Source organism: Aythya marila, assembly GCF_965140915.1.
Source record: "Aythya marila genome assembly, chromosome: 21".
NCBI classification, from domain to species: domain Eukaryota; kingdom Metazoa; phylum Chordata; class Aves; order Anseriformes; family Anatidae; genus Aythya; species Aythya marila.
In genome coordinates, this window is record NC_139062.1 from 3,383,675 (window position 1) to 3,411,321 (window position 27,647).

General features: G+C 42.9%; 1 protein-coding gene across 1 annotated transcript; it reads right to left on the bottom strand.

Moving 5' to 3' along the window:
• Window positions 1-853: 853 nt before the first annotated feature.
• On the bottom strand, window positions 854-27,289 carry C1QTNF12 (C1q and TNF related 12). The gene is made up of 9 exons (XM_082776766.1): window positions 26,961-27,289; window positions 26,000-26,259; window positions 14,262-14,381; window positions 13,021-13,132; window positions 12,580-12,761; window positions 8,649-8,757; window positions 8,052-8,142; window positions 3,865-3,943; window positions 854-3,264 (listed from the first exon to the last, which is right to left on the bottom strand). Exons 2-9 carry the CDS (start codon window positions 26,168-26,170, stop codon window positions 3,166-3,168), a joined length of 963 nt encoding a protein of 320 aa, XP_082632892.1. The 5' UTR covers window positions 26,171-26,259; window positions 26,961-27,289; the 3' UTR covers window positions 854-3,165.
• Between the last annotated feature and the right edge of the window lie 358 nt (window positions 27,290-27,647).

Sequence of the window (27,647 nt, forward strand, 5' to 3'; positions counted from 1 at the left end):
TGACTACAAACAGAGAAGCATTGAAACCTCGCTTCTCACACCGTTAATCTCCTCAGCCTCCAAAGAGCACAGAAGCATCGAATAGCATTTGTGTCAGCCACGGCCCAGCAGGAGGCCATGCCCACGTTAGTTAGCAGTTCTGTACACTTGCACCTCAACACTGGAGGCCAGCCTCAGCTTGTTCCTGGCTGTTTCAACACATTCTGCCCCATCTTACTGGTGGAGAGACAGCCTCATGCTCATACTGCTGGCCAAAGCCTGGGGATGGAAGAGAATGGCAGCCTGGTAGCATTCAGGGCTCAACATTCAGCCAAAAGACAACCCTTCTCACTCCCCTTAAGAAAGACCCTCCAGGAAATTTCTTTTGAGGATAAAAAGAGTTGATGAAAATGAAAACTCACAAGTTTCCCACTGGTGGCAGTGGACTCAGGAAAAACTCAAGTGTTGGTTTTCCTCTGCTAATTTGTCTTTTCCCCTAGGCTACGAATGAGACTGAGTCTGACCCAAACAGTCTCTACTGGATAAATGAAAAAAAGCAACGTGGCTTGCAGAACATGGATTGAGACCAGAGCTGGAGGAGAACATGAAGAGAGACCAGACCTGGAGGTTTGCTTCTGTCCCTGACAGTGACCACAAGCAAATTACTCCTTCTGCCAGGGGGGATTTAAGCCATCACTGCTTAGTCAGTGTGTTCCTCAGGGCACTGTGACTATACACTTAGCTTCTGGCACACTGGGGAACCACCTGCCAGGAAAGCACTCCATACATACATAAAGGCAGAACAATTCACAGGAGTAGAACACAACAAACAGGGAAAAAGAAGAGTCACAAATCCCAAAACGAGTTCTGATAAACATTTTTTAGTTCTACAACAAAATAAATATTTTAACTCTGATTTACCAAGAACAGTGAGACTTTTCTCAAAAAAAAACCATAGGTATAACAACATACATTGAACGTCACAACACTTGGTGATTATGTCGCTGCAAGTCATGCAAGTAACAGCCCGATTTATTACAAATATTCACGCCGTAGGAAGTACAGGATAGTAATACATGCTGGGATATAGGCCATTTGCCCTGACTACACCTACTCCATCAAAATCCAGTGCAAACAACCCGTCTTTGTTGATATGGTTCAGCGATATGCATGTGGGTTATACACTTTGTGCAGCTCCAAAAATCACTACTGTGGCAATTTGCTGTCTTTCAATAGCTGTGGATTCCCCTATGCCAGGGAAATAACCAGTACACAACAGGGTACTAAAAAAAATCCACAGGAATTGCTCACATGTATTGTATAGCAAGAGTTAGTATCTGATTCACATGTCCAGTTAGAACAATTGTGTTTTATTGACTAGAAAGAGGAATTTATCTGTGTATATCTGAAACAGCACTAATGGATTGTTCCACATACTCTTTCCTTACTCTTCCATTAGGTATTTTAATACATTCTTAGTGAATGAAAAATACCATTTAGTCCTGCTTTTAAGATCAATCTTTAGGTATTTAGAATGGAGATAAAGAGCCTCAGACGTATTTATTTTAAGGCAGATTTTCCCACAGCTCTTGAAATAAGACATCTTTGCTACCAGCCTCAACAGCAGTGTTCCTGGAGCTTGTAGAAACATCGTATATTGATCAGCCTGAACAACAGACCCAGCAACAGATGACATTTATTCATACTTTCTGTCCCCAGCAGTCTTTGTTTTCATTGCATGAAGAAGTTGAAATTGATCATAAACTGCAACATTATACAACTGGTATCTTCCTTTCACTGCCAGTGCTCAAAAAACAGTATCTGGACTCCATTTGGGGCCTTGCTAACATTATTTATGATGCTGCTATACAAACATTTCCTCAGTTAAGTTGCACCAATAAAAGGGCCAAGTCTCTGTTGACTCTGTTGAAGGGGAAAGCTATAGAAGTACATTAAATGAGTAGTGTTTTTTTTTTTTAATCACAATTTTTTAGGTTAGCATGCTAACCCACTGAAATGACAACACCCATTCACTTTGTTAAAATGAGTTTATAGCCTGGGGCTATTTTCAAAGCAGCTTTGGGGGCTCAATCTCACATGCTTACATTTGCAAACAGATTTGTGAAAATCCAGAACATATTCACTGCCTGCAGGTTGGCTTTTGGACAGTCTTTGACAGCACTTCCAACAAACAAGCAGAACTCAGACTCCATTTTACCCATGCCATCTGATGGAAGTAAGCCTTGTCCTGTGTTTTCTTTATTTCACCACAGTCAAAAAAGCACCAAGCAGGTGACATATCTGATTCGAGGCTGCTGTCCTCGCTGTCTGTGCCAGCCTTTGGACAACTGTCGTAATGCATTTGATACATTTGAAAATGAATATATGGCATCTGAGAAGATGCTGCGTATGTGATGCAGTCCAAAGCCAAATATATATCTTACTAAAACATAAGAACATGACTGAGGGAGTTCATGCTAGAACTGGTGCCATCGGCCTCACTTTTTCTTAAAAACAAAACTGCGCAGGCAGCGAGGTATTTGGCTTCATCAGTAACATCAAAGAAATACCTAGGTAGAGAGAACCACAATTAAACAGTTCAGACTTTGGATTCCCATCTCTGGTGCAGGCATTGAGAATTCAACTTGCTACTTGTCAAATATATCTAAGTTTGGACATGAGAGGGCCTATACCATTTACAACTGGATGAAAAACAGTTTTGTTGACAAATTCTTGTCTCCTTCCTCCACAGCACACTGAATTTAGTCACTATTTTACTCCCCCCTCAATCCTTCATTTACCAACTTAAACACCCCACAATCAATCCCAAAGACGTGCTGATTACAAGTGTTATTGTGTGAAATAAATTTATAATGTATCAAATGCCATATCTCAGTGTATTGTTCAGTGAGCATCTGGTGAAGCACAAATTAAATATTACAGTTTGTTTCTGAATTATAAAAGTGTATTTTTTTTTATGATGAATGAACTGCTGTGGACCTTGAAAAGCAGTAGCCTCTGAAAGCAAGCTGAAGTATCTGCAAAAGGAAAGGCTCTTTGCTCGTGTAAAGTTGCCAACAGTTACATGAAGCAGTCTTCAAGAGTCTAAGTAAAGGTTTCTTCAGTCAAATATATACTGCAAGGCTCTCGTTTGTATCCTTCCCTGACCCAGTGCTGCAGACGATGTTATGCGCCCATTAGCATGCCCATGAAATCTGATCCATTCTGAATGGTGATGGGAGCTCCAGCACTGTTGTCCACAAATATGGAGGTGTACTGGCCAGCCTGCAGAGAGAATAAGAAGGAAAATCTGACATTTCATCCCAGTGTAAAAGGAGAAAGGCATTTCAGTGCCATGAACTAAGCCTAGAAGTTTCCTGCTGTTTTCTGTGGCTCATGGGAACAGGATCTGGCCCAACATCTTCACTGCAGCACTAAGGTTTTGACTTGGAAGAAACCTGCTGCAGGGAAACTGTTTTAGGCTCGTTACTTAACTAGATCCTTACTGCACCAGTGTCTTTTTCAGTGATCACAGACGTGGCCATCTGCACTTCAGATTCCCTTCTACAAAATGGGAAATACAACTGCCATCTTGACATACAGGAGGAGATTTAAGAAAGAAAAACTCTTGTTTTCATTAAAACATTTCTCAGAAAGAAGGCTACCTCCGTGGCTTAAGATCAGAATGCACAACATCTGTTCTTTGCTCCTGTTCCTGTCAAAGATTCTCTAAATGACATACCTGGGGTGACTATAACTTCATTAACCTCAAAAAGAAGGTTAATAGCTTTCCCACCTCCTGGTGAGAATTCAGCCTTGCCAGTGAATAACTCCACATCGTGCCCAGCAAACTGTAACTGTGCCTCCCAGTCTGCAAAGACTTACCTGCAGCTGCAGTAAGCCATGCACGTAGACCGTGAAGATTTTGCTGTTACTTTCCAAACCAGCAATGACTTCCAAAGACCTAAACAGTAGCAAAAGAAAAATAAACAGGTTAAGCACCTGAGGCAGTTACAACACAGCTGTATGTGGAACAGCAACGGTCTCATGGCCTCCTGAGAAATAGGACCTGGTGTGCCAGTGTCCATCTGTACTAAACTGGTGGCCTTGGTTCTAGCAGAAATCAGCCTTGGAAGAAGAACAGCAGAACCTCGTCCTCACTGCAGTAACTTAAGGAAGTCCCACAGAGTACACAGGGTTGTGGATGCAAAATTCAGCTGCAGGCAGAAAGAGGGAGCCACCTCCTCTCAATGGGGCCTCTCTCAAGACCCTGTGGTCTCTAACTCTCACCCTGGAACAGAAGCTGAACGTGTCCTTTAGACCCATCTACATGCCAGCTATCCCACAGCCTGTCTAACACCACAACAGTTTATACTCTTGTTATTCTGCAAAGAGCTAGCTATATACAACAGCTCATCTTCAAGGTGTGAAAGGCCTATTTCACCACAACAATATATGCAGACAGCCTTTGCAAGAAAAAAAACGTACTCTACAGCTGAAAGCTATTTTTGGGAAGCCATTTAGATCAGGGATCACACACAAGCTAAAAATATAACTCTGATTCAATTTAAGTTTGAGGGAGAGCTCCAGATCACCCCTCCATCATGGTTCTTTTCTAATATCATAATGTTGTTCCCATCTTATTCCTTGCAGCAGTAACATGTAGGACAGCCACTCTGGCATCCTCAGTTTCTGGAGAACTACTCCTTACAGGACTTTGGGTGGAAGGAGTTGCCTGAGACAGCATCAATCAGAACCACCCATGTAAGCTCAGTTCCAAAGCAATATGAAAGCTCAGAGCTCCATGCCTGGCTGGCTTTTCCAAAATCTGCCTAGCCAGTGCTAGCAGATCCAGTTGTTTTTCCACACAAACCAACCCCCCTCCCTCCCTTTTTTCCATGAAGGGGTGGTGACGAAACCTAGCAAGTGCAAACGTGCTGTTTCCAGCCCCCTTGCAAGGAAATAATGTGCACAAAAAGTAGGGGCAATTTGGCCCTGAGAGAGCAAGCCACTTGGCACCACCTTGATTGAAGAGCTCAGTCTGTGTGTCATATCCTGCCAAAAGCCTAACTTGGGTGGGAACTTCCCACCATTAATCTCTTCTACTCCAACTGTCTCCGTGCCTCTCAGTTTCCATCTCTCTCAGCCGAAAGCCCTCAGGGCTCTTTCAGCTCCCTAAAATGAATGACTGTGTACGTAGACATCCCCAGGAAATTCCACAAGTACGGGTAGCAGCTCAGCCTGTGCCAGCAGAGTGTCTGTCCAGACAGGTTCCCATCCCTCCACCCATCCTCCTTCCATCCCACAGACCAGTCACACTCTCACCCACCGTAGGAGGGAGAGATGTCTCCCTTAGAGCCAGTGCTGGTCCCGCTTTATTCCCACTGCTGTCCAGCTCACTCAGCTCAGGACAGCTTTGCAGGACAACTGACAGTAAATCGCAAGCCTGGGCAACTGATGAAAACTGAGTCAGACTTCAGAGAACTTTATCTAAACCATTAACAGCTGGGTCAGTTCTGACTAAGAAAAAAAAAGTTTTTATTGTTGTTGCTCTTTGGAGAATGTAGCTATAAATTCTTCACGTGGCAAGTTAATCCCAAAAACATCCCAATAAACCTGCCTAGGCTGTATGTGACAAAGAGGTTGTTCACACATCCCAGATGGTACCCGAAGACCTTGCTAGGAGCTTTCAACTAAAAGACCTGCAATGTGAAAGTCCTGGTAGCTTCCACGATCCACACAGAAGCTTCCTGTTAGGTAATCTCGTGCCTGCATTTACCAGAACAAGTAAACAAGACTAAAGTCATGTTGCAATCAGAGGCTGACATCCATTCTTAAGTAATGTTACTGGTTGACTGAATGGACAACAGAGGGGAGAAGGAGACACAGAGGGACACTGTCCTTGCAAACAGAAATGAGCCTTAGAGACAAAAAAAAAAAAAAAAAAAAAAAAAAACAAAAAAAAAAAAACAACTTTGTTCTTTCTCAGATGCCTTAATTAAATCAGTTGGGAATTTGTGGAATCATTAAAACTCACCACTGGCACCTTCATTTATTTTTCAAAGTGATTTATCTGTCTTACCCTCTTGAAAGGGCACAGAGTGACAATGATTTCCTAAGTGTTCCAGGCTCTAAAACAGCAGTGCTTTGAAACAAACAAGTTCCAAGCCAAGATGCAACAGCCTCATAGGCTCTGTAAATCAGATTTGTATTTGTAAGTAGTTAGATATAGCTAAGAATTATTCTAAAAATAATTTTTGGATGAACATATAAGGAGAGCCTTTTCCATTAGCACATTCCCCACAGATGGCTAAAGAATGACAATCAAATTTTACCCATATTCAGGTCATTACTTTCAGTTACCTCACTTTGCTTGTTCTAACTCTAAAACCACAGAGAAATCAGGAGCATTTGTGACACTTGAAAATGGAATTTAGATTTTCTGTATGATTTTGTAAGTGAGGATTTGTGAGAGCTACGGGCAAAAAGGGCAGCATCATTCTGCCCTATTGTTCCTACCTGTTCCACCCCGGAGAATAAAAGCCTGGAGTCTCCCCAGATCACTCAGTGCCAACAGACATTCCAGATGTCAAGATCAGGCCCATGTCCATTCTTAACAAGATCTAAAGGACTCCTCACAAGTGCAAGACTGCAACCGGTCCGTCACTGCCTCAGCTAAGTGCTGCAATCATAAAAGACTGTTATAAAACAGTCTACAAGGCTGAATAGGTGCCAGGTGCTCCAGTCAACAAGCTCCTTGACTTCCCATCAGGTCAATGGGCACGCAGCTCCTTGTTACCCTAGCTACTAATGGCTACTCTGACGCCAGTCGAGTCTTTTCCACAGGCCAAAGAAACCTAAGAGAGCTGGTATTTATTGTATGAGGCTTCGTGTCAAATTCATCCCCCAGTAAAGCCTCTAAATTGAAATGCCTGTGGAGAGGTCAGTCCTATTTGCAGCGCTCTGAGTCATGGAACGGGGAAGGTGAGGGCTGAAGTAGCCAGCCCTGCAGCAAATTTATGGTTTTGTGGGTTTTAAGCTGCACCTGTGGAGTCATTTTATGGACGTATTTCAGTGGTGCTATTGCAAGGCTGTTGCTACAGCTGCACTGGAGGAGCTGCAGGCAGGGCAGATCTTCTGCAAGCCCTGTAGAGGCAAATTTTCCTCCAGTGACAAAGATCCAGCCACAGATCCAGGCAGTGACCACTACCCAAGCAGCACTGCCCTCTGCTGGGTGCATTTCAGCCCAGCCCAGGGGCTCACCAGCTGCTTTCCTCCAAGTCAAGCACACCAAGCTCATCATCCTCAGCAACCTGGCCTTCTGAGACACAGGGCACCTATGTGCTACAGCTGGAAGGATGATAAAGCCAGCAAACAGCAGCCAACAGCATGCTTATGGCATGGCCCTTTGCATGAAGAGCAGCACTCAACGTTGCCATGGCCTCAACAAAAGACTTGTTTAGCAGAGGTTTAACTAATGAATCCCAGCAGAGGAAAATTAATCTTGGTCATCTGAGCAAGCTCCACAAGGCAGCTAGGGGCTGCAAGAAGGTATGAGAGACCTTTAGGCAAGCCCTGCTCTTTCTGCCTCTCACTTTTCCCCTCTATTTTCCACCTACTCTTTTTTCTCATCACCCCAACAGTCCCGTGACAGCGTTAGCGAGATGGTGTGCATTCCATTCGGGAGGCAGGTGAAATTGTAAAACTGAGCTAACAACCTCCAGCACAAAATTAAAGCGTTTCTCTCACTCCGTGTGTTTATGATGATAGCTGAGCACTCAGCACCTTTAGCTACATCCAGTTTCAGCCCGCTCCGTTCACAATTCTCTCAACATATGTAATATTTATTCCGCTATTTAGAGTACCTGACACCATCCACTGAAAAGTTAAAAAACGGGGAAAAAAAACAAACACACAAAGCCTAAGGGCTACAAGGAATCCATCTTTTCAGAAAAGTTCTACAAGCATTTTTGGTATAAAATTCACTGTTGGTAAACCTGATTTCCACAGCTGGTTGAAACATCAGCCCATATGAGAAAAATAATTGCCCAGACAGCATTGCAGTAACTCACGTGTATCGGTGGCAGAGAGATTCGATGCAGATCAACACTCGGACATTATCTCTGGCTCGGAGCTGGACTTTACTCTTTAACTCACTATGATCTGGGGAAGGCAGAGAAACAAAGATAAACACTTTTGGAACACAGCAGAAAATTACTTCCTAGTGTTTGGGTTGAAATAGATTCCAGTAATATTGCGGCTTCCTAGGAAAGCACCCTTCTAGGTGCTTCATCACCAAATGATTAAACAAACAATTGTATTGGTGACAAGCTAGAGTCAAAAATGTCTTGATTCAGTTCTATATCATCACGCTTATTTTATCCAATGTCTTCTTTGGAAGCTACACACTCTGCACATAAATATATTTGGTGCCTAAGCTCACCCTCCCTAAGGAGTGTTGACTGGTTTGGTTTGCATGGAGCAGCCTGCTGTGAAATCGCCCAAGATTGGGGTTTTGGGTCATGGTGTACCAAAGGGAGAGCTCACTGCAAAGGGCTGACATTGCACATGCTTCAAATCAAACAAGACCCACCAGAGATTGAGTTCTCCAGGACTCCCTCCTGCATTTCTCAAGCAGTACAGGGAAGGCTTCTGTGGACAGCACTCACCAATATGGACGTTGGCTGAGAACTGGTAGATCCCAGACACGGGTGCTGTGAAACGTCCCGTTGACAGATTTAATCCTGTCCCCCGGAGAAAAGCTCCTTTGGCCAGAGGCTGTAAAATAAGAGCAGACATTGAGCAAGTCCCCAAGTAGAGGTACAGAGGAAATAATCATGGCTCTCCAGCCACTTCAGGTAGGAGTCAGACAGCTCTGATACTATGAAAGAACAACTGTTCATATTCTTACAGATTCCATATTTAGTTTCATTCTCTTCCAGCCTTGGATTCCACCGATTAGGCAAAAAACCTAGGGAAACAGCATGCAGATTCTCCTTATGGCAAGGGAGCAGTCTTAAGTCAAACTCACAGCAGATTATCTGACTTAGACTAAAATAAACTCTGCAAGAAATGTTTATTGTTAGTTTTGGCCTGTCTGATATGAATTTGGCTAGAGCTGGGGAGAAGCAAGAGTGGCTTCAATGGGCCAAGAAAGCACATTAGTCAGACTCTGCTTCCACCGCAAGGGCATTCTGTGCAGTGTAAACGCATTCCCATGGATGCTGTTCTGAGAGATTTGTCCTGCATTGGTCCTGAGGGACGGAAGAGCAGTTCAAACCTGCCTTTGTGAGACACACACTCTGCTGTATCCCTAATACATGCATGAGTGCCTAACAGGGCGATCTCAACAGAACTCAATAAGCCAAAATTTGAGTACTTTCCTATGCTAGATAGAGAGAGGGGTCTGAAAGGAAGAGCTGGAACATATAGCGATGTTGCTACAGGTGCTATTATACTTAAAAAAATAAATAAATAAATAAATAAAATGAAAAGAAAAAGAACTGCTTAGCTGCTTTCTCTCTGAAAGAAAGTAAAAGGCTGCAAACGTTTGGTTTGCAGGTGGTGCCTGCATAGAGTTACTGCATGGTAGAAGGAAACGACTAACCTGCAAAATCCCAAGCAAGGCTCACAGGGTAATTCCCAGTCCCTATTTATCAAGATCCAGACCTAGACTTAAATTCCACAGAACCTAACTGGAAATGTTTTACAAACGTATCTACATTTATCAGTGTGCACTGATGTGTGCCTGTGAACAGATACACCTAAACACAAAAAGGAACTAAGTTTCTTCTACGTGAGAGAGGATCTAACAGCTAACCTAGCAGCAAAGACTGTGGAATGAGATTGATTCCACTCTTATGCCATCACTGTGCAATCACTTTCAGTAATGCTATTTTTAATTTACATCACTGGAAGTGCAGATCCAAGCCTCGTATGTGCAAAACTGTTCTGCATTGTTAATTCATTCCTTTCTTGTTACAGCTATTAGCAGAATCAGCAACCTAATTCCAAAACCACTGGATGGGCATGGAAGGCAATTTTAGGCACCAGTAAATTATCACTGATAAAGCATTCCTGTTTCTTCATGCCTTCTGTGGCTTTGTTATTCTTTTACTCATAGAAATAGACAATGCAAAGGGTTGGTTCTGAGAAGGGAGAGGTTTCTCTGGGCAAAAATATTCCATTAAACCTCATGCCAATTAGAGTTCCCTGTTGCATTTACTGTCTCACAGCAGCATGCTCACCCAGCTGCTTCCAACACTGCAGGGATTTACATCTGAGAAACTACTTGTACGCCAGTTATTTCAATAATCAGACTTAAAGCAAACAAGTCAGTGTCCATTTTCTACAAACCAAGATCACCTTCTCTTCCCCAGTCCATCTTTTATCCCCATGCCTCCCCCATCCACTCCACAGCTTCCTTCCTGGTGGAAAGTAGGAACCATGTGCAGAGAACTGAGATGTGAACTGCCAGCTTAGCTCTTCGGTGATAAAGACTGTGGAAAGCAATGCACTGACTTATCTGTTATTAAATAATGGATAACCCAAGCCTGCACAGCAACAATAATGCATGTAGGATCTCCCAAAGCAGTAATGAAGTTCAGCTACTAAAGGCAGACATTTAACTTGATCTCAGGGCACTAGAGACACCAGGACTCCTCCTGAGATCTTCCAGAATGAACACATGTGGGCCACCTTAACCTTGAATGATCCAGCTCCAGTGATACTCCTGAGCCTCACATTAATCCCACTTCCATAGCCTGTCAGAGGCTATAGTTACTTCAGTTCTTGCCATTTTCTTTCTTTGAAAAGGAGGTAATTTGTCAGAAACTCCAAAGTCTGAGATACGGGAAACAGAGGTGTGATAGAGGGAGTACAACATGTTTAATTCCAAATATCAAGGACATTGGAAGACAAAGAAGAGAGGGGATGAACACTCGTGGAGGAAATTTAGCATGGGAAGATGAGAAAACCATTATATGCTCTCTGAATACTCAAGGTCAGAGTGATGGAGACACCGCATTCAAATGACAAAGGAATACCAGTCCCTTTCTGAGCCCATGTTCATTTCCATGTATCTCAAAATGTTTTGGATAAGTTCCAAAGCCAGGAATTATATTCATTCCCTATCATCTCACTGGGAAGTATCAAACCGCTGGCTCCTTTGCATCATTAAACTGACAGGGTGGAGGGAGGGGAATTCTCTCTCCCCCTTAGACTGTCTAAAGACAATGTTTTCATCTTTGCAGGAGCAACCACCGTCTCCCTCCCTGTTAAATTCCCCTATATCAGAACACAAGCTAAAACCAGACACTTCTTGTCCCAAAGCTGAAATGAAAGGCTGGCATCCAGAGGCCTGCCAGCCCTCCCACATCAGCTTCAGGGCCAGAAGCAATTAGAAACAAGCTAGGCATACGATAACAAAGCATGGGAAGCATCAGCCTACGCGCTGATTGCTGAGATGTCTTTATTCACATTTTCCCTCCTAATTAATGAGGCAGCAGATCTCTCTAGCCCTGCCTACACTTCAAGTACAATCTTGCCTCTGTGCCAGCACCCACAGTGCTGTCAAACCAGGCTTCCACAAGTGTATTTGGGAAAGATCCAGGAAAGCACCCTATCCAGAACATAACCACTGCCTCTAGTCCTGCAGCTGTGAAGTCCTAGCAGCAAAAGTACTCCATAGAAAAAGATCTGCTGGACAGGATTCTGCAGAGATGGGACTTCATCTAGATGGGATGAAAGCTCAGCACCTTACTGCACAGACAGTTTTTAGCTATTACTTTGACTAGCATTTATACTTCACATTCAGGTCCTTTTTGCAACTGGTTCAAAAATGGTTAGCAGAAGGTTTAACATCATCAAATTCAAGAGCTTGCTCATAATGACTTACAGCATCCCACGACAGCGTGCTTGTAATTTAAATATGACTATAATAAAATTATATAGGTAACATTTATTGTCTTCTATAAGACAATATCTAAAGAATTTTAGCATCAAGACTGACTCATCTAACAAATGATCACCCTTGGGCTTACAGATCTATAATCGATGATTGCTGCCTCCTTCTGACATTTTTCTACATCCAAAGATTACTCTGGAATAAAACAGGGTTTGCATTGAAAAAAAGGAATACATCCTTCAGATGAATGTCAAATGTGGACAGGTCTTTCTCATTAACTGAAATAGAAATTGGCTGTTTAGACCTGTGAGACAGCCCTCTCTTGCACAGACCTGTTAGAACTTCAGTAAGAACTGTCATGAGACTCAGCTGGGATGCAAGACAGAAAGAAAGTCTGCCTCTTTTCCTCTGGCAAGGAAGAAGACAACTCATAGCTAACTGTCCATTCTACTGCAGCTGAGCTTTAGGACTGAAATCACTGAATAAGGTCCAATTTATGTCAATTACATAAAAAGGTAGTGCAATATTCACAGTATCCAGTCCTGAGATGAGCTTCTGGGATCAGCCTTCCCCTTCAGGAAACACCTTTAGCTACAGAGCCACCTAGCAGCTTTGCAGACTGGGGGAACTACGGCTGATCCACGCACTGTGGCTGTTGTGGAGCTGCACAGGTTCAGTCTCTAATCCCTTCTCACCGACTGGAAGTTCTGAAGTTCTACCAGGGTCTTCTTATCTACGACGACTTGTCCTTTTAGCTTGCAATGGAACGCCTCCTCCACACGTCTGTGGGGTGAAACTTCCTCCAAGGAGAGCAGGAGTGGAGGCAGCTGGCTAGGATGAGCTGAAATAGCAAGGGATGCCCGGCGCTCAATGGCTTCTGAGGACAAAAAAAAAATAGAGGAAAAAAGGCTTAGTTTAAGCACTTGGTCTATGAAACTGTCAGCTGTGTGATTAGATTTCTCTACACTCAATTCTTCAACTTGAACTAACCAGCACGAAGGAAACACTTCTTCAAACTTCTGATTATCAGGTAGGGAAATGCTTTAGGGTAAACATTGCAAAGCCAGTTTCTTATTTGCCATGGTGCTTACTGAAAGGAATTGATCACAGAAACTCAAAGCTCTCACATTCTTTACCTTTTAATATCTCCTTAAACTCCTGCAGAAGGACTTCCCGGGTGACTTCAGCACCAGGTGCTCCTGGAGGTCCCTGAGGGCCAGGAGGTCCTGGGGGCCCAACAAGGCCACGCTAAGGAAGTAACCAAAGAAAAACACAAGAATTAGAACCAGGCAATTGCACTGGCAGACTGAAAATTCTCCCAGCCACGAGCCAGCTCTACAAGGCTGCCAGCCACGTGAGCAACCCCCTCTGATATCAGTTCAACTCCAAGCCTGATGCAGTAAATCTTAAACTGGCTCTCGAGCCAGCAGAGAATTCCAGCACTGGGAATTTACTCACATATTTATGAGGGAGGATAAACTTTGCTCAGGTAAACACTAACTGGTTCTTCAAGCACATATAAACAGTGTGAAGCACAGCAGGCACAAGACTGTGTTTGATAAAAGAAGATAAAGAAGCAGCAAAGTAACTTAAGCTGCTTCTTCTTCTGCCTTATTCTGCTAACTCAAACAGCCATCTGACCACATTTTACATGAACATATATTGCTCAGACATAACGATCACATACATGTTTGGTGTGACAGCAGAGCTCTGAAAAAAATGAAATGGTTAATTCGAAACACCTGGAAAGGTTAGCTACACACATTAGAGCTTTAAGCTGGTAGCAGAAACATGAAATGGTGTTATCAATGCTGTTTAAATGTGTATTGTTCTCTGGGAGCTCCTGCTTCATCAACCAAACTGCAGCAAACCTGCATGGAAGCAGGCTGTCAGCTACTGAGAAGTAAAAGAAAGTCATAAAAAACATTCTGTGTTTTCTAAGCAGCAGATGAAAAGTGCACACATGATCACCCAGCAGGTGATCAATTCACTGATTTGCAATAAATGATTTTTCCATGCCTTGATTAATGCATCTTTTAAGCTGCTTGTGCTTCATCTAGTTGTAGAAGAAAAATGTTAATTTTCTTTCTATTGAGCAGAAAAAACAACAAGTAAGTCTCAGCCCAAGAAACAGTTGGTATAAACAAAAATGAGTGCTGACAATGGAATTCACAGACACTTATCTTACAAAGCATACACGCTTATTGTCCCAAGCTTCTCCAAAATACTTTGGAAAATTTAACACAAACAACTGAAAACACAGCATGCCGGGTTGGGAAAGCAAAAGCTGGAACATACAAAACACCTTGTGTAACAGAGTGCGAAGGGAAGCCATAGTGCACATTTGTTAGTTGATGTCAATCTAGAAATAACCTACTAATTTCTTGTCTTTCCCTTTGCATCTCCTTTTAGAGGTGTTGCCATCATCTGGGCGGTGAACAAAGGAGATCCAGGTCCGCCGTGGATCTGTGATTCGTGGGTCTGGAGATTCTAGGATCTGAAGAGAAACAAGAGCAAGCACTGATGACGTTGCATCTCTTTGGCCACTGTGAACTCAGAGAATAGAAAGTTTCCAGACCAGCCATCTGCTACCTGAACCAAATCCTTGATCCAAACACACTGCATCTGGGAGGACATTGAAGGTTTAGGGTCCACTGTAAAATTCTGTTTTATCCCACTTCTGTAGCAAGCAATTCAATCAGATATTATCCAAATCCATGACACTTTGGATCCATGCTCATTTACAGGAGCATCACAAAAAAAAAAAATCAAAATCCTTTCTCGTAACTTAATACGTGACCTCCTGCAGGTGTCCCAGCTCCATTTACTGAAGGGATCAGAAAGCCAAGAGCTGGGAGCCAGCGTGCCTTGAGGACCTTTCTCAAACTACCAAGACTCAGCGCTCTGCCAGTCCTAATACGTGCCACAGAAAACTTGCACATATGCCAGAGATTGTTCACCACTGGCATCTGATATTTATCAGTTGGATCTATTGAGAGATAAAGGGAGATTAAAATGTACAGGAAACCTTGAAGTGCTCCGTAGCTTTCAAATCAAAGGCTGGTAGAATGACAAATGTGCACACGGGAAAAAGCAAAACAAAACCATTTCACAATAAAAAAAAACATTTCACAATAAAAATAAAGCCCACGCCTGACAACAAAGTAGATGTGAATTTGCAAATTTATCTATCTCGCCCCTTCCTATGGTCTGAAATTGTATCAGAATCACAGAAATCATTTAGAGAAGTTTAGACTTGACAGTTCTGGATCACTTCTGAACAAAGTTTGGACAGAAAAGAGGCTCTGTTGTTAGGAATTTGGGTCCACTTACTACTGGGCTCCCTAGTTCCCAGTACTCAGCTCTCATACAGGACCAGGAGTAAATAATCAAACAGCTATACCTGTTGTTTTCCCTTTGGGCTTGGAATGAACTCTAAATTAAAAAGGCACCAGAAATCATTGCTTACCAATACCTGCCAAGTTCTTGTCAAGACCAATTAACCATTGACTACGGGGTTCCAGGCTGTCGGCATATCAGCCTCTCAGATGTCCATCACAGTGAGGATAAAAGCACAAGTCCTCACAAAGTTTCATGAATCATGCTTAGGTTTTCATACCCATTAATGAAAAAGACAGAGAAGAAAATTGTAACTTTCCAGCAGGAAAGCAACACAAGGCGGTGGTGGGTTGAATAACAATATGAAATGATTTCTAGACCACAAGTTTAAATCAATCGCTATTGATCTATCACCGTTCAGGAGGAAGAAAACAAGATGGATGTGGAAAAAGCATAGAAGGAAAATCAGTCAAGAGCATACTCTTCAGATCCCAAAGTATCTGTTTGCCCCTGGGTATTAAGCTCCTGCTAATCTCACAGCAGCAGACACAGTTCTGCCACAGCTCTACACTCAGTGGCCCTAACAGTAACAGTGACCTCTCCTCAAAAGCAACAGGAATTGGATAGAGGATTGCAAATTTTGGCTAGAAATACCAGGGCAAGTCCATTTTGAAGAGAAGAGAGCCCGGTCTGTATGATCTGCTATGAAAAATCTATGCAGAATAAATATGAAATGAAACCTCAGAAACCTGCTGGAGCTCCAGCTGGAGCTCATGAGGAATGTTGGTGCTCCTGAGCTGATGCAGAGCCTGGAAAGCTCTCTCTGGCACACAGCCAGGCACATGAGCATAGTACAAGGCACTTGTCCATGGATTCGGAGCTGATGTGATCACAACTATTTATTCCAAACAGCTTGGGTCACCAGATCATTTACAAAGCAGCAGAGTGTGAACAGCTCCACAGGAGCCACAGATGCATTGCGAGCTGAGCAGGGGTGTTAGTTAAACATCTCAGAAAGTCTAGGAACCCAACTCTGTCTTCTCTATTCAGATAATCTTGGGTGATTTACTGCTCAGATGTGACCCAGAGAGATATCTATTCCTACTGAATGGCTCCGTGTGGGAAGTCCAGTTATCCACCCTACAAATAGATGGCTGCCAATGAGAACAGTTGGCATTTGTTTGCTAAGCCAAAGCAAGGGTGACCCAAATCATTTTGCTGTATTGATCACACATTTGACTGAAATAAATCAGAGTTATGGTTAAACACTCCCCAACGTGTTCAAATTTAGTGTGCATCTCAAACAAGGGCACAACAAATCACTGACACCAATCTAGTTCATTATTTCTGTACCCAAATTAGTCTTCAACAGACTTTTTATGTTTATACCCACATTTATAATTAGGTGCTGATCATGTTTTGTCAAGGCATTCCATAAAGTTGTTTTAGCTAAATTATCTGTCATGTTTACTTACAGCACACCGGACTTTTCACTGTTCCAGTAACTTTCCAAAAGCCCATTGGAAATTCACGGAAATGGAGCACCATGGAAAATCCCAGTTATTCTAAAGTTAGTCACACCTCTCTAAAACATGATTATTTTATTACAGATTGATTTCCTCCTTATGCTTTGAAAAAATCTGCAGTTGAGCAAAGATAGGCTGAGAAGGTCCTTTGATGCAAACCTCTCCATCTTTCCCAACATGCAAACCTCAAGACAAGTGTTCACAAACCTTGAAATATCCTTAGAACAGCACAGGAGCTACAAATTTATTTCTATGACTAAGATGATTTATATTTACCAGAGGTTCACAGAAATCTACAGGTTTCTGATAGATGTTACCAATTTTTTCTTCCTCACAGCATCTGAGAGCACACGCGTGCAGCATCACCACACAGGTGAATTCACACCTACAGGGGACTGGGTTTATGAGCACTCAAGTTTAAAAAGCTCATAAATATATAAGCAGGTAAAAGCCTACCTGTGCTGTTTGCCCAAAGGAAGCAGATGCATTTTTTCCCCCCATTGACTGGGACTGCCAGGTCTGTGGTAAAGCTGCTGTGCATTTCACAAAAGAGAAGGAAGTAACTTGTTAATGGAAACACCCAAGGATGGAGTATTCTCCCAGTGCTCTAACAGGAGTCAGCAAAACAACAGCTGGGTCACAGAGAAAAATAAAATCAGTTTGTTCTCCAAGAAGAGCTAGCTCGTGTGGCAGGAACTCAGAAGTACAATCTCCAGAACAAAGCAAGAGCAGAGTCTTAGGAACCAGGACGCAGCATTTGCTGCCGATGGATATAAGGCTATTCAAATATCCCACCAGACTGCAAGACAGGCAGAAACCCCCTGTCCAGAGCAAATGGGGAAACATGCCAGCTGGGAACAGAAGCCAGCAGTCATGGGCAGAGTCTGACCATTAATTGTGAAGACAAACAGATGTCCTCAGCCCTTCTGGGGTTCCAGCTGTGAAGAAACAGCCCAGAGCAGACATCTTGTCAGGGAGAAAAAGAAAGCCAGATGACACATCCCAGAAAAATAAATGAGAAAGAAAGACTCCTGAAGTTTAAAAAAAGAAGAAAAAAAAAAAAGAAAAAACAAACAAAAAAACAACACCTCTTCAGTGGCCTGCTTAAATTACAAATCCCTCTAGAAGACAGCCATGGCACTCCCCAATTTCTCCAGCGCAAGGATGATTGACAGTTAAAATGAATGTTCCATCCTTGTGGTATTATTATTTAATTACTATGGCATGCATGAGCAATCCCAGCAATAAGCATGCAAGCCTCTATTTTTCTTGGCAGCGGCAGCCTCCAGCAGCCAGAGAGACCTTGCAGCCAACTCAGGTATCAGTCAGGACTGAGAACAGCCTTGGAATCCCAGCAAAGGGGACTTGTCCCTCCTGGGGTGCTGTTTACAGAGCAAAGCTAACTTGCAGGAGTCAGGAGGAATTCTCATGTTAACTACACTGGAATCAGGCTCAGTCCTTACCGCTCGAAACGGTGCCTCCAAGAACAACAGAAGCCCTGCCAGCAATTTTTAATGATCTTTCAATCAGGTCTCTTAACGTTGCTTTGGAATCCGAACACAACAGCACCTAGCACTTTGGAACCAGCATATGACACCAACGTGAGCTTCACCTCCCCTCTCTTCCCTTCCTCATGATAAAAGATGAGCTGAGCTGTAATTTAGGCTGCTGTACACAAGCAGAACCTGTGGTTCTTTCTGGCTTTAACTCCCAGAACAGCGTGCACTGCCCAGAAACACACACAGCCTCTGGCTAAGATTCAGCCAGCATGGAAGAAACTACTAGGAGAGATCTACAGTCAAGTAGCAGAGATTGGATCCTGAGAAATTTCTGAACTGTATCTGAACTTTCCTAAAATTCAAGGATACTGGGATCCAGTCTGCATCTCTGCTAAAAACCAAAGCAAAATGGACTAACGTAGTTTCAGAGTTTGGGTGAATAAAAGAAAGAGCAAGACTGAGCAAGTCTGTACATCCAAAAAGCATTTCAAAGTGTTCTCGAGTACACCTAACCCTTTTTCAGAGTGGAAAAAGATGGAAAGAAAGCAAGGAAAGTTTACACTTTTGTCAGATGACAGCATCCTTTCCATCTGCAGTGAGAGATGCACCTCCAAGAACATACACCTAACCATTCTGGTCCTGTCTTCACATCCGAAGTTGCTGCTCTGAAAGTTTTCTCAAAGAACTGTCAATGTAGTTGTTTATCTGTGATGGAATGACATTTAGAAATTCTTTACTTAATAATTAAGCAGTTGCCAGACACAAAGTGGACCTGACTCAGCATTTCAATTATCTTAATCCATAAATCTCTATGTTGTTATGCCTGATTTACACCAGCAAGAGTATTGCCAGCTTCATCATGAAATTAGCAGCAAGTGATTTGCTTCAGTAGTGTATTTTATTTGGAACTGGTTAAAAAGTGACAGATCACTTTTTTAAGCATGAAAAAATCCCATGTCAGCTGCTAATAACTCATGGTTATGCACACTCTCGGTTATTAATGAGATGTAAAACCAAGGTCCTGACCACTTGTGGTTTTTACAGATCTCTCAAGAATTTTCCCTAGAGCTGAAGTGTTAGGATTGGTATCGGAGCCAAATCCCAACTGGAATTCCTATCTAAATTCCCACTATGTTTGGTCACTGAAAAATTGTTCTTCATTTGTCTCAATGGCTATCACAAAATGCTCCTCCCCTCTGTTTAAACACAAACTGCCCTCAGAGCATCGACAGAACGGGCATGGCACGATGCATCTAGCACATGGAAACACATTTGATGTAGGACTCTATATGCCAATAATGAACCTTAAAAATATCACAAACAGCTAAGAGAAACAAGACCAAATTCTGCATTATTTCCATGAGGGATGTACGAATCCAGTGTTATTTTACCTGGACCACAGAGATGCTGGGAAGGATGGTATTTGTTGTACCTTGAAAGGAAACATCTCTTCCTACAGACAGGTCACAGCCTAGTCTCTCCCGTGCTCTCACAGGGCTTTAACGCTTGTCAGGCCCACAAATGCTCTCCATTACACATGTAGCCACACACTTCAGGCTGTGACTGAAATCTCGCTGCAGAGGAATGCAATCTGTGCAACGTCATTGAACCAGCTGCTGTTCTCAGCTGGAAGCAAAAGGCCGCAAAGAAATAATTCAGAAAGATTAATATGCCCGGCAGACCTAGCCCAAGATATCTGACAGAGACAGAAGAATCATTTCAGCCTTCTGCAACTCCAGAAGTCGTGTCTCTGATCCAAAAGACAGAAGCTCTGGTGTTAGCACTCAAGATCCAACCTTCCTTGCATCAGTCTTAGAGGCAGTTTTCAGCTCCCGTCCTTGGCTGAACAAAGTCTTCTGCACGGAACAGGGCACTTCTTGTTTGCTGCTGGGACATCAGCCTTGAGAAGAGCAGTTGCCCATCACACGAGCTAACAGGCCCACCTGGGGATGGAGAACCTCAGCACCTGCTTGGAATTACTTTCCTGAGAAAACTTTAAAAGCATTGAGAGTAAATTCATTAAATTCGCCTCTAGAAAAATAAAAAATAAAAAAGTTTAATAGAACTGAACTCACCCTCAGCTTCCTTTTCCTCTCACATCATAAGCAACATACTTGAATTATTCACTTTCTAAGCAGCCTTAAATGAGAATGAGCCTCAAGATCATTTGTTTTCTGCCTGAAAACCAAGGTCTTATCAGATTTCAAGACAGCGGACTTCATTCCAAGGTACTACCTTACTGGGAGACTGCCAAGAAAAGACCAGATTGTAAAAGGAACCTGTACAGAGGGTTGAGAATTCTTCCCCTATGCTTTGGAGTGCCTCAGAGTGGTGCTTTCCAGAGGAAATAATATTTCAAGGACCCTTTACCTACGTAGCGGGTAACGAAACTAAAAATATTACATCATTTCTTGCAGAAATTCCATTGAAATCCCATTGACCTCAAATCATCGCTGAAATTTCATTAGGACAGCTGAGTCAATAAGTTTTTTTTTTTTCCCCAAATTAGGATCATGCTTTTCTGACACTTAACTGAACCACCCCTGCAAGCAGCTCACAGAACAGCTGAAGTTAGCAGGGACATCTACAGGCTGCCTTTTTGAGTCCCCAGGCTCCAAGCAGGTGAACCACAGCAGGTTATTCAGGATAACATGCAATCAGGTTTTGCACATCTCCAAAGCTGGAGACTTCACAGCCTCTCTCTGTGGCTTTTTCCAGTGTTTGATCACCCTCACAGTAAAATGTCTTTTTTTTTTTTCCCCACCTATATTTAAGTGGAATTTCCTTTTGCCTTTTTTCCTTTCACTGAGCTCTGGCTCCATGTTTTTTTATTCCCTCCTACTTAGGTAAATAGCACATTGATAAGATCACTTTGAGCCTCCTCTTCTCCAGGCGGAATATTCCCAGCTCTCTGAGCCTCTCCTCATGCAACGGATGCTCCAATCTTTTCACCATCTTCACAGCCCTTTGCTGCCACCGCTTTAGCACGTCCAGGACCACAACTGCTACTCTAGATGTCGTCTTCCCAGTGTTTAGGTTTCCCCTTGGAGGGACACATCCACCTTCCTTAATCTGCTGACAATGCTCTTCCTAATGAAGCCCAGGAGGCTGTTGACCTGTTTTGCTGAAAATGCATGTTGCTGGTTCATGATCACCTTGTTGTCCACCAGGACCCCCAGGTTTTCTGCAGAGTTGCTTTCCAGCCAGCTGGACCCCAAGGCATACAGGTGTGTACTGCACTCCACAAGTGCAGAACTTCGCAATTCCATGCCATGAAATCCTTGTGAACCCTCCTGGCCCATTTCCCTGTGCTGTGAAGCTTCCTCTGGGTACTATCACAACCATTTGGTCCATCAACCCCTCCTCCCAGCTTTGCACTTGCCAAGGGTGCAATCTTCCCTAGCATCCAGGTCATTAATGAAGATGTCAAACAGCGTTGGCCCAAGGATCAACCACCAGGATACCACTAACAGCCAGACTTCATGGCATTCGTCACAACCCTGCGAGCCATGCAGTTCAGCCAGTTTTCAGTCCACTTATCTAATCTGAACTCCATCAACTTGTCTATGAGAATATTATAGGCATGGAAAACTGCACTGGCTGAAGGATACAGCTGATTTCCCTGTATTCCACCCGATAAATGATATTCCAGATGGCCACCCCAGTTAGCAGGGTTGCTCACACACAGTCAGTATGCTACCTGGATGCCAAAAAAAGCAAATACTTACTAGCCTCCATCCCGCAATGCCTAGCCCAGCACCATTAAGATTAACAAGCCACAAGTGTGAAAATTGTCTAGACAGTTTTCAATGCTACTGATAAAATCCCATGCCAGTTAGTTTAGATGGAAATTGGGCAGCTCACAAAACGCTGGCTGTCCTCAGAGGACATTTAATGAGACAGAAGAGAACAATAGACCAAGCAAGAAAAAAATGACTTTGTGCTGAGCCTTACCTGAGGTAGCTCCACAGAGAGATTTAACTTCTGGAAACGAGAACCTAGCTACAGTTGGGTACAACTTGTCAGTCCCTAAGAAGAGGAACTATTGAGAATAAGGAAATGGATTTTTTCCTCCATTTGAAAGCATCAGCACATGTACTGCCATTATTCAGCCTATCCACAAGGTAGCTGGGGCTTAAAAAAAAATAACTCAGTTTGGGCACACAACAGAGCACTGTGACCCTGCAAGTGATCACTTCAAAACCACACCAGATAGGAATTAAACAGTAACTCCTGATCAGGGTCAGCTTTATAGCCCCAATGGACCATCTACTACTGCTGAAATGTTAATTTAATGTCTCATCTTCTTGCAACACAAGACCCACGCCTGGAAAGGGGAAGACAAACCTGGCAGCTGCAGGTACCCAGCCGCTCCCTGTCAAATTAAGAAGATACATTAGAAAAAACGTTTGCATCCATCCCTCATGGTCTTAGTCCATTGGTTTCCGAGAAAAAACTTATGTGCTTTGCAAGCACACCTCATTGACAGCAAAGATAAAACTGGAGATTTTTTAAAAATACTTTTACTATTTTCCTTAGACGTATCAGGTTTATCAGAACTGAGATCTCTGTCTCCCTCTTTTAGGCAGAGGTTTCATCACAAGTTGTCCACTGTCGCTGTTAAAGGGGAGCTTTCTCAGCTCCGATTTGAAAACAATTCCCAAGATAAATCTGTTCCAAAATGTTTTGGTCCAGTTGAAGGTAAACAAACCTACCTTTTTAACAGTATGAGTAAAAATCGCTGCGCTCATGTAATATTTCATTCCCTGCTCCTGCTTTGACAAATCTACCAGCTGGCCACAGAGACTTCCAAGGTAAACACAGCCTTAATTTTTTACTGTACAAGGCCAAAAAAAATTCTATCTTTCCTGTTATGTAGTGCAGAGAAATGAAATAAGATACTGATGTTGTTCCACGTCCCTGCGCAGGGCATCTTTTTACTAAGCAGAACTGCTCAGCAAGGCTCAGAGATCCGTCTGCCACAGAGCTTTCAACTTCTCTTTAGCTTAGCAGGTTAGGCAAGGAAAGATTTGCTGTTACTTTATTATTCGCCATCCAATTAACAGGAAAGGAGACACTTCAGAGGAAAAAAAAAAAGCTACATTTGAAAACTGCAGAAAAATAAGGCAGTTCTCCATACTGCTGTTGAATTTCACCGTCACTACAACTACCTGAAGAGCCCAATTGCCTCTTCAAAGTCTGTCAGTCACTGCTCACCATAAGGTAGGAATTTACTGGTGATTTACAAACCGCTAATTTCTGGCTAGTCATCTTTCACATCTGGTACTTTATTTATAAGGGCATTTAAGCTGTTTTCTGTCAACAGCCTGTTGTTCTGAACCCAGAATGAGGGGCTGGTCACTTTACCTTGACATTGACTAACACATGGGTTTGAGGCAGCACAGCAAAGGGAAAAGAAGAGAATCCTTTTTAAAAAACCTGAAAAGTAACCTGATAAATCCAAGGTATTAACAGAGATTTAACAGAAGCATTAGTGATCTAATCGCATTACAGAATTAGGCATTGTACCTAATGGATATTTATTCCTAGCTGCACCAAGGTACCTGTACATGGTACAATTGTATCTCACTGCTGAACTTACGTGGTACAGTTGTAAGAAACTGTCTCAACCAGCAACATGCACAGTGGTGGGATAGAGCCTTCCAATAGAGAGGCAAAACCATGCTGATTTCAGAAGTACTATATTTTTATAATTTAGCATTTAAAGCTTTTGGTGATCCCAAGACCCGCTGTTTTCAATTTTGAGAGTCTAGTCCAGAGGCATGCACACAAAGCTTGCAGTTTGTTCAGCATGAATAACCCCAGAGACCAGCCCTAAAAATCCAGGTCCTGTTTGCCCTGCGGTACCTCATGAATGCAGGCTGGGATGTCTGGCTGTGAACGGCAACAGAAATAGAGGCAATTCTTTATTTGCATTTATAAAGCATGTAAAAGAACCCCCTAGCTTGGGCAGGTGCTGTGTAGATTACAGCACAGTCAGCCACATCATTTAAAATCATTGCTTAACTGGAGCCTGGGCTTCAACCTTAGAGAGATTCCAAGAAGAGAAGTTCGTATTGCAAAACGCTGGAGCGTGTATCAAGCTGAGTTCATGAGCATTTACATCAAAGATTTGGTTTGGTCCCATCCTTATTAAGCAGAATCTGCTTTAATGAACTCTCCAGCTCTTACAGCAGCCAAACCTTTGCCATGGATATTTTAAAGCAAAATATTTCAACACAGAAACTACAACTTTCAAACACTGTTTTAATGAATGCCCACTAGCCTCTGAATGGGTGCTGCGTTTCTTCTAGCAGTAATGGATGTGTGACTATCTCCGAATAAACCAGGACCGCTTTCTGCTTGCTTTTGCAATCAGAAAATATTCTGATTGTGGTCCAATACATTTCGCATCAAGACAAATTAATTCCAAAAGAGGCTGAAACGCAGTTGTCCCAGCTATCTATCTGGCACAAGGAGGACGAAGCAGTTCTAGAGAAAGTGAAAGAAAGTGATTGAATATAAGCACCTCAAGAATTTAGCGTGTATACAACCTGTCCTGACAAAGCCCTGCAACAAACAAAAATAAGCTGCAGAAATGCTGCTTGCAGTCCCCTAATGACCACTTTAAGTGCAGCAGCCAGCTTTTTTATACAGAGGACTCTTTCCCAGACTTGCCCAACCTTAACCAATTACTCTCACAATAGCACTGAAGAGGATATTTAGAATGTCAGCCCAATTGTTCTAACGTGCCCCCTCTGCCATGCCCCAATTTTTGACAGGTTGTTCCTCTATTGCTATAGTGACTGCCAGCCCTAATGCATGTGATCAAAGTCGTGTTTTAGAGGTCACCTCCGTTTGAAACAAGGGACATTTTTGTGCGAGTGGGAGAGAGTGGAAAAGGGCTGTGTGATAGGGGACACTCCCTCCTTTCTCAGTGCTGTAGTCTCCCGTTTCATCCTGCTCCTACTCCCAGAACCTGCTTTTAATTTCCTGAACTCCTCTCCTACTCCCAGGCTTTCTATGCAAATTTTGACCGTAAAAGATTCCGAGGTATCTGATTGACTAGAAATCGCATCTTTCAGCCTAGGGTGATTCCCCCAAACACATAGCTGCAAGAATCCTGCCCTTAAGGACTCACTCACTAAGCCTAGCAATTCGTCAGCTGCAGCCATTCATTTATCATACACAGCCTTACACTTGTCACTTCTGCACGATTAGCCCCATCCTGAATCCTCTCCTGAAACAGCCAAAATCATCTTAAACAGATCATGTGAATAGACCAATTATTTTCTCATCTGTAATTTTAAATCACCAGCCTCTCTGGTGAGAAAGCTCAGACATGCTCAGGTGTTTGAACTGTTGGATTTGCCTAAGCCAGTTTTCATACAATGTTCCAGAGAGCAGGTTTGTTTGCAAGAGATATATTAATATTCCAGTATCATTATTGCACTGAGATAGCCCTTTTTTTTTTTTTTTTTTTTTTAATACTCACGCCTTCATAGCAAATCAGCTACCAGAGGGCTTGGAACTTCAGTCATGCATATTCTAAAATTATCACTGGAAATTGTATTCCAGTCATTGCTTCAGTAAGCTAGGAAATAAATCATGCAAAGGCAAAAAGAGAGAACATTTTTGAAAATCAAAGATATTTTGGCAAGACTGCTTCAATCAATGAAAAAAAGGAACCAGCATCACCTTACTGCCAAAAATGGGTTGCACCAAGCACTGACAACAGAAAAAACACCTACCTTGGGATGCCCGTGCAGTTCTTCACTATTTGACAGGGTAGCATTGAAGGGCTCTGTATACTGATTAGGTTCTTTCTTCATCTTTCTCTCTTTCTTTGCTGCCATAACTCTGAAGAGGCAAAACTGCTGACAAAGTAAAGTTGCCACAAATACCCAGGTGCACCCCTTCATTTTGAAGAGGGAGTGGCCAAGTCAAGGAGGGCACTCTCCAAGCTCAAAAACCTTCACCACCAATAATAGGAATAGCCACAGACTTCTCTCTAAAAAAAAATAAAAAATAAAAAAATAAAAAGGTTAGAACTATTAAAGTTGATCCTCTGGGCTATGCAATGTCAAACGAGCAGCATGCTTGGGTGTGCTGGTGGCTGGAGAGATCTCCGTTCAAGCAGGAGGCATTGAAATGGTACAGATAAACTTGTCTGAAAATCTGGATTCACTCGAAGAAAGAGGTAAGTCCATTCAGCCTCTTGAAGCTTACATAAATACAAGGGGCTCTGGAAAGTCCTGCCACCCACCTTGAAGTGTCATTCCCCCCCACCCACCCACCCAATAAGTCTTCAGACTCGATTAAAATGCACTCAACTATGAAACCCAGAGAAGTCAAATTGCTCAGGGCAACAGTTGCTCAGGCCAGAGCTGACAACACAAACTCATTAGGGGGGTTGTTAGGTTGTTCCTCTTCAACAGATTTCACTTTCTTGTCATTTAAAGTGTTGTGCTCAGTTCAAAGCAGGCTCGAATACGGTCCATCCATCCTCCCTTGAAGGATACCTCCCTTTGCTCAGTGACAAGTCCTCATCCTTTCCTTTCAAGACGCTGCGGAACTGTAACCCAAGGTTGCTACAGCCACTGCTCTTCTGACAAGGCTGAAAGCATCACAGCTCAGCCTTCTAAGGAGAAGAGCAATTTTTCATATATCATAAAAGTTAAAACAGGGAGAAATAAAAAACTGTGGATGTACCTAGGTCCATTAGGAGCAGGAAAAGTTTCCCCAACACTAGTTTCTCTCCCTCTTTGGTTGGGTTTATCTTCACTTTTCTTTAACGAGACGATGAGCAGCAAGTCCCGATGTCGCAAACAGCTGTCAGGATGTAGAAACTTGTCTTTTCCATCCTCGTCTCCCCTCACACTAGGCAAGATTTCAGGTACCTCTTAGTGTAGATAACGCCTGATTTTTCTCGCTGCTCCTCTCCCCAGCTGAAAACTGGCAAAACCCTCCTCAGCTTTTGCTTTACCTCAGCAAATAAGTACTTCTTTCCTGAACGAGTTTCCATCAACTTGAAGAAAGGGGAAAAAAAAAAAAAAGAAAAAAAAAAGGAGGAGGGATCACATTCTAATGAGCTGTCAAGCCTATTCTCTTCACATTCCTATTAGACTCACTGATAAGTGGAGCTGGCCTGTGTGCCAGGCAGATTTAAATCAATGCCCGTTCCCTCCTCCCTCCCCTCAGCCCTATTCTGTACCTCCCCTTCATTATCTCAGAGAAATCACCATTTTTCTGGGAAGTTTGTAAAACTGTACACGAGTGTGTGGTAGTGCTAAAAATATGTGGCTTGGAATATGCACTCAGCATCGCAACACACATCCATACATCAGCCCTCTTGCTTTCTCCTCGGGTTAGCTGCTTCACACGTTTTCCCCCCAGCTC

Coding starts and splice junctions, on each gene's coding strand:
- C1QTNF12 (XM_082776766.1), bottom strand. CDS start 26,170: ATGAAGGGGTGCACCTGGGTATTTGTGGCAACTTTACTTTGTCAGCAG. Junction 12,762..13,020: donor GTTTAAGGAGATATTAAAAG/GTAAAGAATGTG, acceptor TTTTGTCCTCAG/AAGCCATTGAGCGCCGGGCA. Junction 3,944..8,051: donor TCTCTCTGCCACCGATACAC/GTGAGTTACTGC, acceptor GCTACTGTTTAG/GTCTTTGGAAGTCATTGCTG.